The 15,237-nt window shown below is 45.4% G+C and overlaps 1 protein-coding gene across 2 annotated transcripts in view; it reads left to right on the forward strand.

Annotated features, from left to right (window-relative positions):
- Positions 1-15,237, forward strand: part of EIPR1 (EARP complex and GARP complex interacting protein 1) — a 185,033-nt gene that overhangs the window by 26,472 nt on the left and 143,324 nt on the right. For both annotated transcript variants that reach the window (XM_056125170.1, XM_056125177.1), the window contains one exon: positions 4,106-4,189. In XM_056125170.1, coding sequence (XP_055981145.1) covers positions 4,106-4,189 — 84 coding nt within the window. Of the gene's footprint in view, positions 1-4,105; positions 4,190-15,237 lie in introns of those variants that run through there.

Here is a 15,237-nt window from a genome sequence, read left to right on the forward strand (position 1 = left end):
GGTTTGCAAAAGAAACACTGAGTGGCAATCATGTTTGGTCTACAGTCTACTTTCAGCATGCTTCTCTCATCCTGGGAGGATCCTCCCAACACCTTTATTTGGTGTTCCCCTCTTTATCTGAGTTCCCTTTTCCCCTAGTATGTGTGGTTGGCCTCCAAGTCATGAAGTAAAATTCCTGGTACTAATCTCAGCCATTCTTGGGTGTTAGTTTCCTATTTTGTTACTTTATATACCCCAGATGAATGCAATCTTTCTATGTCTATCCCTTTCTTTCTGAGTCATTTTGCTTAGCATGATACTTTCCATGTAGTACCACTTGTATGTAAATTTCATCTCACTGTTTTTTTTTTTTTCCCTCTTTAGGACAGGACTGTTTTAAACTGGATAGGATCTGAGGGTCGATTAATACTATATTTAAAAATGCTATGTAGTTGTATATTCACTTTTTGGCATAAGATCTGTAGACTCACAGGTGTTCATGAATTTTCTACAGAGGCCTAAAACTCTAAAAATTGTTTTGCTGAAGAAGGTATTCTAGGAACGTTGGATAGTAGGTATCTTTAGAGTACTTTAAATAGTCAAATTAGCTCAAATCAGTTCTTTTTGTCCAACCATTTATCTAATTAACGCGAACACTGCTTTAGACATAATTTTCCTTTGTTTTACTGCAATGTGTTTCAGTAATTGATGTTTTCCTGCCCTGACCTCTAAGGAAGGGTGAACCCCTATTTGATAACAGTTATAAATCTGGGAGAGATGCACAAAATTACTATTTCAGACTATATTTTAGTGATTTCCTAAAGGTAAAGGTAAAGGTAAAGGCCCTCCCGTTGATCATCGATTTGCTCGAGCGGGCCCAGTAACGTCTCCACTGGAGATTTTGTTGTTACTGTGTCTGGCATATCGAATACTCTCGGTAGCTTGCCGGGCTAAAAGACCTTGCCATTTTCCAAGTTGAAATAAGACTACAGGGTTAGAACAACTGTTTAATTCCTCCTTATAGTTTCTTTTAAAAGACTGAGGTGAGAAACCGAGAAAAACTGCTGTAATTGGAAGTGATCGATAATTGTGATATCATGCTGTTCCTGGCTGGGGGAGACAGGATTTGGACAGAGGGGGCCCATATAATAGACTCTGCCAGGCACTCTTAGGTACTATTACAACATGCACCACCAACTTATTGGTTTCCAACAACAATGCAATATTCCTCATAGCCTGGAGTATGAAGTCTGTTATGAGCTTCACTGGGTAAAAATCAAGGCATAAGAAGGGTTTCTAGGAATTTCCTTTCTGGAGACTTGGGAAAATCCCTTACCTTGCCTTTTTCATTTTTGGAGGCCATCTAGATTCATTCATTGGTTTGTGGATTCCTTCAGTCTTCACGGTCACAGTCCTCTCGTTGTTCATCAATTTGCTCCAGCGGGCCCAGTAACATCTCCATCGTGAGACTTGTTACTGTGTCTGGCATATCGAATACGTCACGGGTAGCTTGCCAGGCTTTGCTGTGCGGGCGAGATACTCTTCGGTAGCTTGCTGGGCTCTCCGAGAGGGATGGAGGAATCAAACTCTGGTCAGCCACGTTGGCCGCTTGCAAGGCAAATGCCCTACCGCTGTGCTATCACTCCAGCCCTCCTTCAGTCTTTGAAACTAGCAATAGTCTTTCCCATCTTTCCAGCCACTGGACTCTCTCTCATACTTCTCCTGTCCTTCCCATACTTCTCCTGTCCTTCTCATATTTTATATAATTCTCTCCCAGTCACCCAGATCCTCTCCATGGTGCTATCTCCTTCATTCTTTTCTGTCATCACATCTCTCTCTCTGCTTATGGCCAGGAAATATTTTCTGATTTTAGGGACTCATGTGACTAGAATATCTAGGATGGTCTCTCTCCACTAATGTCTTTTATTTAGTCACCTCTGCAGAGTTCTTTTTCCACATCAATGAACGTAGTCACAGATTCCAGGAGTTAGATATAAACATTTGGAAGAGAGGCACTATTTTGTTTCCACAGATACCAAAACACGAGTTAGGCATGCTGGTTGTATTAAGAGAAAGCTGGATTTGGCTTTATAAACCTGAAGTACTAGTCACAGAATTAGTCCAATGAATGATTTTTCTGCTCTGTTGGCTTAAGCTTCTTCACTAGGAAGTGAATTTTGGGGGGAGAGACTCCTACAAACGTGGTATGAACCTGATAGTTTATTGCTTGGGCCCAGTGTTGTGGTACTGCTTTGGCCTGTTGGCGCTGTGATCTACCAGAGCCATCCCTGTTTTGCATGGGAGGATGAACTTGGGACCTTAAGCATACAAGGCTCGTGCTCCATCCCATTGAGCTAGCTTCCTAACCCATCACCAAATCTTAATTTTGCTTTTAATTACTTAATGCGGTTATTATAATTTAATTATAATTAACATGACAATAATAAATCATATAATATAATCATTCTAATTTATGTTGTGCAGCACCACCTAAATATCTCAAGAAATATCACCATGGAAATCCAGATGCTCCTGGGATTGTTGTGGTTGAAAGATCCTGGACTCCGCTCTGGGATTGCCCTCAATTGAAGGGGCAATTTTGCCCCCAGTCACAGTCTTTTGAGGTGCATCAGATAGCTGCATCCACAGACCCCTCTATGGGGGACTGGAGCTAAAAAAAATTCAGCCATTGTACCCTAACGATTTGAAAGATCATCACAACTTCAGATTCTCCTGAGGCTTGGCTGCAGCCTCTCTTGCAACTTCTCCGTCCTCCTCCTTTGACTTCCAAGAGTAAATTTGTGGTTCACTCCCTGTAGATCCCCATACACAAAGTTTCATCTCTTAGAGCTGGTTCCCAGGGAATCTGATCATCTGAATGTGCTGCAGGCCCTTTTCTGTTATTTGTTATTTTGGTATTTGATCATCTTGATTTTGTTTTAATGTATGCCTGGTTATTTTGGGTTGTGCGCTTGACACGCTGTGTGAAAATCGTAATAACTTGGCATGTGTTGCCTCCCTCCTGAGGATTTACTCTTACTCAAACAGCATTTATTTAGGCTGGCACAAGAGCCCTGGCACTCAGCTCACCCAAGACCTGGTCAAGAATTGAAATGGATGTTGTTTTAGTCTGCTGACGGGTCTGGTTCACCTGTACTTGGGCTGTAGTGCTTTGCTGGGTCCTCTATGGTGGGGCCTCCATCTGTAATTTTCAGTTCTGTGAGTCTCACAGAAATTTTCAGCATTAGCCTCTTTGCTACACTCAAAACTGGCAGATGCTGCTGGGTGAAAAGTGAGTAGCTGGGCTTTTCACCTTTTTCAATCTTGGCATTTCTTTACTGTTTCCATAGCTTTCTCAGTCCTTGAGACAAATGTTGAGTGTTTTCTTTCCATTTTCTTATTGCCCTTTTCCTGAGTTTTGGTTCAAACCACTTCCTCGCCTCTTAGTAAGATCCATCTTCTATTATCATGTTGAAAGTGTTTTTTTTTTTATCAGTCTTTCTAAATTTTCAAAGACTTGAAAATTAAATAATTTTGCCATTGCTTTGTAAATAATTCATCTCCTTACTGCTTAACTTCTTAACTTCTGTGACCATTTACAATTATTTGCTTATGGAATCTGAAGGAAAATTGTGTCACGAAGTATATAACATTTGGAGGTTAAGAAATTATTTTTTTTCTCCACCCTCAAAAGTTTTTTTTTTTTTTGGGTCACACCCAGAAATGCACAGGGGTTATTCCTGGCTTTGCACTCAGGAATCACTCCTGGAGGTACTCAGGGGACCATATGGAATGCTGGGAATCGAACCCGGGTTGGCCACATGCAAGGCAAATGCCTTGCCCACTGTGCTATCGCTCCAGCCTAAGAATTTTTTTTTAAGAGGTATGTGGGCCAGTCCTGGAGGTAGTTGGGGACTGAGCATAGGACAGTTGCGTGCAAGACAAGCGCCTTAATCCCTGTGCTATCTCTGCCATCTCTCCGGCCGTGAATGTTTTATTAAATCTGATTTGAACTGCAGACACTTTGCACCTTTACTTCATCAACAGCAGAAGGGGTACCTGCCCTTTGAATCTTTATCTGTCACATCTAACTCCATAAATGTGTATGTTTTCTTCTCTCTCGTAGGCACGTGCTCTAACACCTCAGACCGCAGAAACAGATGCCATTCGGTTTTTGGTTGGGACACAGTCTCTCAAATATGATAATCAGGTAACTATTTTTGACAAATGTATACATGTTAATTACTATGCCTATTCTTAGTTTTATAACCATTTTGCTCTTTTTTAATTTTTTTCAAGTAACATTTGGGAAAAAGTTAATGCCACACAAAACTTTTATTGGGATTTAAATAGCCGTCTCTATGCAGTGATTGAGTTCAGTTATTTAAACTTACTTCATGTACTGCTGCTGTTGTAGATCTATGTTTTGGTTGTGTGGTTTATATAGGTTTTACGTGTGAATGACTGCCAAGTCCTCACTGGCAGACGCTGGCCCTTTTTCACTTGGGCCAGTGGATGACCTCTTTATTTTTTTAATTTATTTTATTTTTAACTTTTTAAAATTTTTTTAATGAATCACTGTGAGGTACAGTTACAGACTTACAATTTTTTGTGCTTACATTGCAGTCATACAGTGATCGAGTACCCATCCCTCCACTAGTGCCCATTCTCCACCACCAGTGTTCCCAATATCGCCCCCCATCCATTCCCCCTGCCCTGCCCCCTCTGCCTCTGTGACAGGCACATTCCCTTTTACTCTCTCTCTCTCTCTCTCTCTCTCTGCTTTAGGGTGTTGTGGTCTGCAATGCAAGTATTGAATGGCCATTATGTTTGGTCTATAATCTACTTTTGACACACATCTCCCAGTGGATGACCTCTTTAATTGCTTAAATCCAGTGCTTTTTCCATCTGACCCTGGATGAGACCATGATCTCATCCCAACTCAGAATTCTAGACGGTTACCACGAGTTGATCCAGGCAGACATATAGGTTGTGGCCTCTTTGCTTTGGCCATGTAGTGGAAAGAAGATAGGGCTTGGGGTTCAATTCTCAGCTTGACCCTAGCCTAGTAATCTTGAGCAAACAGTTGATTTTGTGCTGTGGTTCATTCTCCTTAGCATATGAAATAGACATGAAAGTGTCCACTCTCCTGAGGGGCACAGAGGGTGCCAAGGTATGTGCTGACTGGCTCTGGGGAAAGGTACACTTGGTCTTGTCAAGTTGGGCTGGCCCCTACTTAGAGGAAGTGCTATAAAAGAAGCAGAGAAATATTCAGTGCTGGTGAGGGTACAGTAAAGTTGGCACTCCCACGTTGATGAGAGACGTAAAATTGGCATAGTCATTTGGCAACTAATCTGGTGATAGAGATCTAGACCTTAAAATATATTTAAAAAGAAACTCAAAATAACCTATCCCAAAATAATTCCTATCCCAAAACATATATGTTTTGTATATAAGGATATATTTATAGACCAGAGAGAAAGGACAGGGGCTCAGGCTCTGTACCTGACCTGGATTTGATTCTTTGCACCCATTATGGCCCCCTGAACTTTACTAGGAGTGATCTCTGAGCTCAGAGCCAGAGTAACCCCTGCCAGGTATGACCCTGACCCCCCCCCCCCCCCCAACACACACACCAAGTAAAAAGTAAAAGATTTACATAAAACGTGTCACTGTCACTGTCCTCCCGTTGTTCATCGGTTCGATTTGCTCAAGCGGGCCCAGTAACATCTCCATCGTGAGACTTGTTGTTACTGTGTTTGACATATCGAATACGTCATGGGTAGCTTGCCAGGCTCTGCCGTGTGGGCGAGATACTCTCAGTAGCTTGCCGGGCTCTCCAAGAGGGGCGGAGGAACCGAACTCGGGTCGGCCATGTTGGCTGCGTTCAAGGCAAATGCCTTACCGCTGTGCTATTGCTCCAGCCCACGTAAAACGTGTAATTTTTAAATTTTAATCACTGTGATTTACAGTTTTTCAATGCTGTCAATAATAGGTTTTTATGGATATAACATTCCAACATCACCCTGTGCCCACCTGCATTATCTCTTTCCTTCTCAGGGCTCCCCCCTTAGTACCTCCACTCCTTTATCCCTCTTCACCCCCCATATCACTGTCATGGAAAACTCAGTAAAAAAAAAGTTTATTTTAATAGTACATATAAGAATGGAGAAGTTAGAAGTACAAGTTAGATTAGATAATATGAATGTTTTGTTTTTAAAGTTAGTTTATTTGGGGATTTTAGTTGTACTCCTCATTCTTTGCTTAGGGAGAGTTCACTTTCTGCCAGTGTTTGAGGACCATGTGGTGCCAGGGATTGAGTTAAGGGCTCCCACATGTAAAACATGTACTCCAGCCCTTTGGGCCTTACCCCAACTCCAATTTATAATTTCTGGGATCAAACAATTTGGACCTGGTTACTCTCGGTTAACTAATACACCTACTCTGTCACAAAAATAAAAACTCATATACACTATAAGAGTTGTTACATACTTAAGTGAAGATTACATATGTAATTTATTGTTCTTGTGTGAAAAAAATAAAAAGGAAAAGGCAAAATAGAATCTTTATCTAGAGTAACAACTGGAAGGACATAGGTTCCGGGTATCAACATATGAGCCACTTTTGAACCAGTACTACCAGTACTTGGTGAAATAGGACTTTTTTTACGATTTTCTGATTCTTGTGCTTGTATGTATATGTGTTTGTTACTTATTTCCTGGGAATTGTCAAATGGGAAGGATTTACTTATAAAAGTGGTTTGTAGTGGCCACCTCACAGTGAAAGGGGACACTTCAGAGAGAGGATGGCTGACCAGGGAACCCGGTGGTTAGCGACAGGCTGAACTGCACTGTTCAAACCTGTATTGTTCAAAGATCAACAACCTTAATTTTGGTCATAATCTGCCAACCACTCAATGACAGGACTGTGCTTCTGGACTCACTTCAGCTTGTCCAATTAAAAAAAAGTTAGTTCTGTCACTGTCACTGTCCTCCCATTGTTCATCGATTTGCTCGAGTGGGCCCAGTAACGTCTCCATTGTGAGACTTGTTACTGTGTTTGGCATATCAAATACGTCACAGGTAGCTTTAGAAATGACTTAGTCATAGATTTGTAAGAACAGACCTTTAAGGAAGGTAAGCAAGACCTTAATGCCCTCTGACGACACAGGATGATTGTAATTTGCTGATCACAGAATAAAATCAGCAGTGCAGTAGACACTACTCCTCCAACTTTGCTGGGTCACTTCTCTGCAGAGACACCTGGAAAGTGTAGGCTCCCATGCCCCAGGCCCACAGCCCTCATTAGGAGGTTGGGCTCAAGAATTTGTATTTCTGGGGCTGGAGTGATAACACAGCAGATAGGTCGTTTGCCTTGCATATGGCCGACCCAGGTTTGATTCCCAGCATCCCATATGGTCCTCTGAGCACCACCAGGAATAATTCCTGGGTGCATAAACCAGGAGTAACCCCTGTGCATCGCCGGGTGTGACCCAAAAAGCAAAAAAAAAAAAATGTATTTCTTAGAGGCATCAGGGGCCACCTTGGAGTGGCACTAACATAGTGAATTAATATTATACAAGGTGGTAGGTCAAATCAGCTTCTTATGACAAAGTGTTTATATCCGTCTTAGCAAATGCAGTTTTGGGGCACATATCCCCAGTTTCTAGAATATAAACTATTAGTCTTTGGACCAAGTGAAGGAAAGCTTCTCATTTTATTTTATTTTTGGTGAAGCAACATAGTTTTTTTTTTGGGGGGGGAGGAGGGGCAGAGCATTTATTTATTTATTTTGCTTTACATTCTCTAATTTAAAAATTTTTAATTAACCCTGATTACAAAGTTATTGATGGTTGAGTTTTAGGCATATAATATTTCAATACCAATCTCACCACCAGTGTCAGCTTCCCTCCACCAACAGTATTCCCATAGTCTAAACCCTTCCCCTATCCACACTTCTCCCCCGCAACACACACACACACACACACACACACACACACACACGCACGCACGTGCACACACACACACACACAAACATACACACAAACACCTTGACGGGCACATTACAGAGTCCGGTGGTGAAACACGATAGTTTTTATTGAAACTTATTTAGAAAGATGTGAGGAGAGAGAAAGAGAAAAGGAGAAGTGTGTGTTCGAGAGAGAATGAAGGTTTCTCCAGAGTCAGAATTGGCAAGTAAAGAGACATAGGGACAAGCAAGCAAGATATGTGTTCAAGGAAGAACATGGACTTCAAGTGCAAGCCAATATTTTCACTTTAAATGAACAACTTCATTTAAAAAAAATTGTGCTATGCTGAAAGTAGACTACAGAACAAACATGATTGCCACTCTTTTGCAGACCACAACGCCCAAAAGGAGAGAGAGAACAGGGGGGAATGCCCTGCCACAGAGGCAGGGGGGGATGGGGGGATGGGGGGTGGGAGGGATACTGGGACCCGTGGTGGTGGAAAATGGGAACTGGTGGAGGGATGGGTGTTTGATCATTGTACAATTGAAACCCAAGCACAAAAAAATTGTAAATCTACAACTGTACCTTGTGGTGTTTTACTAACAAAAATTGAAAAAAAAAAAGTAAATGATGGAGAATGGACACTGGTGGAGAGATGGGTACTGGATCATTGTATAACTGAAACCCAAGCACAAAAATTTGTAAGTCTACACCTGTACCTTATGGTGTTTCATTAATAAAAATTAAAAAAAATTTTTTTTGTGCTATACCTGGCTCTGTACTCAGGGATCACTCTTGGCAGTGCTCGGGGGACTATATGGGATGCTGGGGATTGAGCTGGAGTCAGCTGCAAGCAAGGCAAACACCCTACCTATAGTACCATTGATCTGGTTCCCAAACTTCACTTTTTGCTGGTGGACGTCAGGGTCTCCCCAGCTGAATTTGAGCCTGGATTCTGAACTGCTACCCCTGATGATGCCTGTGGGCAGCCAGGCGGTGGCAGGCATCCAACTCTGGGCCCTATGTGTAAGCCATGTGCTCCTGAGTTCTCTGAGCGGTCTCCTTGGCTCCTGAGCAACTTCTTACTAATCTATTTTAGAAACTCATGTTTCCAGCTCTCTGTTTAACTAGAAATTTCTGGCAACAAGGATGTAACTGTTTAGAACTTTTTCCAGCCCCCCAAGATGTGATGCCTACCCAAGAGCTTGCTTAAGTACTGTTGCTTTTTCATTCAGACTTCCTCATTAAGCTGCTAATTAAGGCTCCTAACCTCTGGCTTCAGTCACATTTTCTAGCTATAATTGAATGAAGGGCTCAGTGGAGAATGATCTAGTCCCATATCTCACCTGCAGTTGCTTTTTGTGTGAAAGAGTGTTTCTGACCTGGGATTTTCCTCCTTTCTGTCCCTGAGAATGGTGTGTGATACTGTTGAGTCAGTTAGTCTACACATGCCTACATGTGAGTTTCAAAAGAAAAAGCGCAGGGGCAGGCAGGACTCGAACTGAGAGCAGCCTCCCCAGGCTGGACAATGGTGACAGACAGACGAACGGATGGATGGACGGTTGGATGAAGGACCCCGGGGAACGAAGAAACAGGGACTGGGCCCCAGGATGGTGGGTAGATGGTTTATTTCTCTCTCCTCCCAAGCATAGTCCAATCTTTCTCCCTTACAGCACAATCGTAGTCATAGTTTTGGTCCCAGTCATTATAGTTCCATCATCCTAGTCTCCTCATAGACCTCAAAGTTCTCTCCTTTGTTCTACTCTTCCTCATCTATTCGTAGTTTTTAAGCCTCTATTTCCAGTCATCGTGATCATCTAGTCCTCCTTCTAGTCCTCATAGACCCTCTACTCCTCAAAGACCTCAAAGTCCCAAAATTTTCAGTCTCAATTCTCATCCTCCCCTCTTTCCCCTTACAGCGTACTTATATAGGAATCATGAAGGGTGGGGGTACACATAGGTGGGGTTGAACATTGTCATCACAACAAAGAGAGGTAAAGCCACTCATTTAGGAGATTAGCTCAAGGACAAAGTCTCATCTGAGGGTTCAGCACTCCACATTACTAGGAGATCCACTCAAGGGCGGGATTCTATCCAGGGCATATTGCTGTGTCCTTTCCTCAGCTAGTAATCCATTTAAACAATCTGTAGTAGATTTACTTCTTATAATATTTCTAGTTGTTTTATATACACACAGTAAGAGGTATATTAGGCTTAAAGGTTGGCTCTTCCTGGAGACATCTCGCTATATATTCCAGACCACAGTCCTCAGGTCAGGTTAGTTTTTCCTAACCCCAGCATGGTCCTTGTTCAGTTACTTCTTCTTGGGTTATGACAGAGTTTGTTCCATGGCAATGCTCTTAATTTATTATACTTGTGGTGCTTAGCTTTTCCCCTTTTGATGCCAGGGTAGCTTAGCGCTTGCCCTGGGTCCATCCATTCCGCTCGTGAGGATTCTACTCTTGAGGTGCTAGGAAGTAAGGACAACTGAGGTTCATGTCAGGTAAATATGATACCCAGAAGTAAATATTATTTTGGAGTCCATTAACTCCCATATTACAAAGCATAGCATGAACTGTCTTCCCGTGTCTATACAAAAAGGACATTGCTAAATAAACCATGCAAATGACATAAAGGAAAGAGAAAAGCAATATAGGATTATTAGTGCTTGATGGAATTGGGTATGCCTCAGGGGGCACCATTGTGGGAGTGGCTCAATAAACTTAAGCTCCCTGTGGGAGGAACAGGGACAATTCAATGTTATCCAATACCTACATAAACAGAGATCTTGGATTCCTCTTTGTCAGGTGCAGGGTGCAGATGCATTCCAAGCCTCAGTGGCTGTCTGAGGGCAGTGGTGAAATAGACCCACAGGTTTTCTTTTTTTAATTTTTATTAGTGAAACACCATGAGGTACAGTTGTAGACTTACAAATTTTTGTGCTTGGGTTTCAATTATACAATGATCAAATACCCATCCCTCCACCAGTGCCCATTTTTCACCACCACGGATCCCAGTATCCCTCCCACCCTCCATCCCCCTTGTCCCACCGTGCCTCTGTGGCAGGGCATTCCCTTTTGTTCTTTCTCTCCTTTTGGGTGCTGTGGTTTGCAAAAGAGGCATTGAGTGGCAGTCATGTTCGGTCTGTAGTCTACTTTTAGCATGCTTCTCCTATCCTGGGAGGATCCTCCCAATACCCTTTATTTGTAGACCCACAGGTTTTGTTATGAAACATGCGAAAGACTGGAATGAGCACTCCTGTGATCCTTTCTCCCTAGTGACTAAAGTCAGTGTCGCAGACAAGGTGGCTGTTGCATTGTGGCCCATGGGCCTCCATGAGTGGGTGTCGTATGTCCATGGCCTCGCTTTTTAGTACAGGGTATCCTGACCCCTCCTGGGGAGGGCTCTGTGGGGAAGAGTGAGAGGAAGGAGGGGAGAGGTGGGCAGACATTCATCAGCACTCAGATATCACTTGGGCTCCTCTCATGTAGCCTGTGCCTCCCTCCCTGGTCTACAGAAGTCTTTCACATGAGATGGGCATGTCTGCTTTCTCTCACATGTGGGTGCGATTCTCCCCACAGGTGACACACGCACCCTTGACACGATGCGCAGGCCTGTCTCCCTGCCATGTGGCATGCGCGTTCCTCTTACACGTGGCACTCATTTTCTCCCTGACATGTGCTTCCTCGCATACAATACATGGTTGTCTCTCTCAGGACCTATTCCTGGGAGACACAGTGTCACCACCTCCCCCCACAGCACACAGACAAACCACGTTCCGCCTACCTATGTGTTTCCTCGCATGTGAGGGCTCTTCTTCCGCAGGACACACATGTGACCCGCCTGTGGTGCATGCTTCTCTACCCCCCCCCCACCCCCCCACCCCCCGCCCAACACACACACACACACACACACACACACACACACGGTGTTTCTAGATGTGTTTGTAGAGCCCACGATGGGCGGGGCCGTCGCAGGTACTCCCCAGGTCTGGCGCTGGTCTGGGAATTGCTTCCCTGTGAGAGGAAGGGGCCAGTGGCTTAGCCGTCACAGTGGCAGTGCCCTCCAGAGAGGAGAAGAGCCGGTCCCATCTTTGCCAACAGCCCTTATTGTAAAATGTGAGATGCATTTTGCTGAGTTTTGCCTCTTCTCCAGCTTGTTTTTCCGCAGCCACTTGTGTCTTGGATGCCTGTGAGGGAGCCAGGCAGGCGTCTGCTGCTGTGTGCTGGGTCTCGGGGTGCTCCTTGCGGCCGCTCCAGTAGGCGAGGGCCCCATGGGAAACAGACGGAGTCCCGGGGTGACCGACTGGGGGTGGTTTGGGGGTGATTCTGGGGCTGCTGACCCCTTTCCCATCAGCGAGGAGGCTGGCCCTTAGCAGACACCAGGTGACCCCGCTGGATGGGGAGCAGAGTTTCGACTGAGTCACCACTGCAGGCTCCTTTGCATCCTCCCGGCTCCTTAAAGGTTGACGCTCTAGTTAGGATGCTCGGGCCACAGTGCGCGCCCTGCAGACACACGCCCTGACAGGGAACAGTGCGGACGTGTGCCGTCTGGACTCCCGCATGCAGTACCCACGAGGCCCTGATCTGCTGCTGGAAAGGGGCATTTCCGGGCTGGTGTCCGCTGTCCCTGCTCTGTGACAAAGGAAATCTTGTCTCCTCCTGGCGGCTCTGCAGCCCTCCCTCCTGTTGGAGTGGTGAAGCTGGGGAGCCCCAGTGACTGGCTGGTTGGGTTAATGGCCCCTGGCTTTGCCTCGGGCCGTCATTCCTCCCTGGCAGTCATTAATTCCCTAGAAAGCGCCTGCACCAGCGTCATTACTGCTTAATTCAGCTGTGCTAGTTTTCTGACCTTTTTTTTTTAACTTTCTTTTTTTTTTGGAGCTGTCACAGCTGCTGACCTTTCTTTGTCAGATTCAGATGATCGGCTTTGTTTCTCATAGTCCTGTGCCCACATGCATTCTGGAGTCTCTTTTCTGAGCAAGGGGGCAATGGAGGCAGTGATCAAGAATCAGGGGTTTTAGTTTGGGGGTGCAGGGGGGGAGGGTGGGCTTTTAGCTTCTGTTCTCCAGGATCTGCCTGTTCGCAGGCCCTATTTCCTACGGAGAAGGGGGTGCAGTCAGCGTGGCACCAGGAGTGTGTGACTCATCCTCTCTCAGTGCAGCCCAACAAATTTTGGTCAAAACACTGGGGTGGGGGTAGGGGGGGGATGCCTACGCAGCTGGTTTCTTTCCCCAGATACTCTGCATTTTTAAGCTCCGTTGTTCTGCACTTGGACTTCTATTAAGGCTAACGTAGTGAGCCCTCTCCATTTGTAAATCCTATACTAGGCCTTCCATGGAACCCCTGGGTATTTGTCAGAAATTCAGACTCCCAGGTTCCTCTCCAGACTGATTGAACCTCTGTTTCTCCCTGTGCCTCTCCTGCCCTCCCCCCTCCCGTGAGGATGGGCTTTGTTGTCCCTGGGTGCAGGCTTTGAGGGACTTGATCCAGCAGCACAGCTGAGACCTGGTCACTTGCCGCTGTTCAGCTTTCTTCCCTGGGGCTTTACCTCTGGCCATCTGTTTTTTCTTTTTTTTCTTCTGTTTTTGAATGCACAGGGATTACTTTTGGGGTTTTTTTTGGGATCCTCAGGACGGACAACAATGCCCATCCTCAGGAGTAACAGGGGTTACTCCTGCCTCTGCACTCAGGAATCACTCCTGGCGGTGCATATGGGATGCTGGGAATTGAACCCAGGTTGGCTGTGTGCAGGGCAAACACCCTACCTGCTGTGCTGTTGCTCCAGCCCCTGGTTATCTCTGTTTTTAGTGTGTGTTCCCAGATGGTCTGTGCGATTGGCGTCTGCTGATTGGCTCTTTCCAGTGCTTAGGGTCAATGTCCAAGCAGGAAGACCCCGAGTTCTCTCAGATCCCACCTTCCCCTTCCCACCTCGCTCCTGGACAGAAGGAGGAGTGGTTCTCAGACCTGAAAACACCCCTGTGATGTCTTTGTGCTGTGACAGGAAGCTCGCTGGGGTGTTCTTTGGATGGAGGTGGAAGGGAGCCTCTGTCCTGGGTTTGGGGCTGCTGCCTCGCGTAGGGTCCTGCTGTGCCTTCTCTGTGGAGTCGGCCTTCCAGGGTCCACAGTTGGGGAGGCTTAACCCTCTTCTGTGCCCCCAGTGGAGGGCTGGACCCTGAGTTGTTTTTTGTCTTGTTTTTCTCTTAAGTTCTGGTTGCTTCTCTCTCTGTCCCCTGCCTGTGTGTGACTCTTGTAAGGACCAGGGTTCCTTTTGGTGTGTGGCTGAGGACCAGTTGTCACTGGATGGAGGTAGTTTCAATGGGGTCTAATTCAGCAAACTCTTTTATTCACGTGGCAGTCACAGATACCCTGAAATGTCTTTTTAAATTTTTATTTATATTTAAAAATTGGTCTTCTGTTATATCTTCAGACACATGAACCAGATTTCTTTTGGGTGTGCCCCCTCTCTCCCCACCGCCGACAGTTTTTCTGTTCAAGAATCAGCCCCATGCTTGGCCTTTCCATGCCATGTTTTGGCTCCAGTCGATTCTGTCACATTCCATTTGTTCCTCGGAATAGCAAGGAGAATTGGGTCAAAACCCATTACCAGCCTGTCCCACCGGAGTTGTGAGGAGTAAAAGCCCAGAACCTGCTATGGATAGTCTGCTGCCAGTGCGCCGCACCTGTGTGCAGCCCACATGCTTGGGTGGCCTGGGCCTCACACAGCAGGTTCCCTTCTCTCCTTGCACTTAACAGCGAGCTCTGGGGGTCTGGGAGGGGGTTGGGGGACCTTCCTACCTGCCCGTGTCACCAGGGTTTCCTTAAGCATCTCTCAGGGCCTGGCTGGTGCTGGTTCCCTCTCAGGAATCCTGGTCCTGGAATTATGTGCATGTCACCGGTGAGCATGGAGAGGGCTTGAGTATGTCATGTGCCGCTTTCACCCTGTGCTTCCCTTCTTGCTCCTGTTGTAAAGTCCCTTGGGACCCCGAGGAAAATTCCAGAGCTAAACTCTGCTGATTAGTAACTCTTCCTTTCCTGCCCCCTCCCTAGTAGAGCCTTAGCTGTGAATCCATTTGTTGACCCTTCCTTATTGGGATGTAAATTTGTCTCCATTTGTTGACCTTTCCTTATCTGTACCTGTTAGTAACTTTTCCCTTATCCACCTCCACCTGAATGCAGGTGCTATGAGCTGTAAACTAAAGGGAGCCACGTAAACATAGAAAATAACCAAATGTCTGAGTTACGTGAAACGCATGGGCTCTGCTGTAACGGCCAGTGAAGGCCTATATAAGA

The sequence above is a fragment of the Sorex fumeus genome, unplaced genomic scaffold, assembly GCF_029834395.1.
Source record: "Sorex fumeus unplaced genomic scaffold, SorFum_2.1 ptg000006l, whole genome shotgun sequence".
Classification (NCBI taxonomy): domain Eukaryota; kingdom Metazoa; phylum Chordata; class Mammalia; order Eulipotyphla; family Soricidae; genus Sorex; species Sorex fumeus.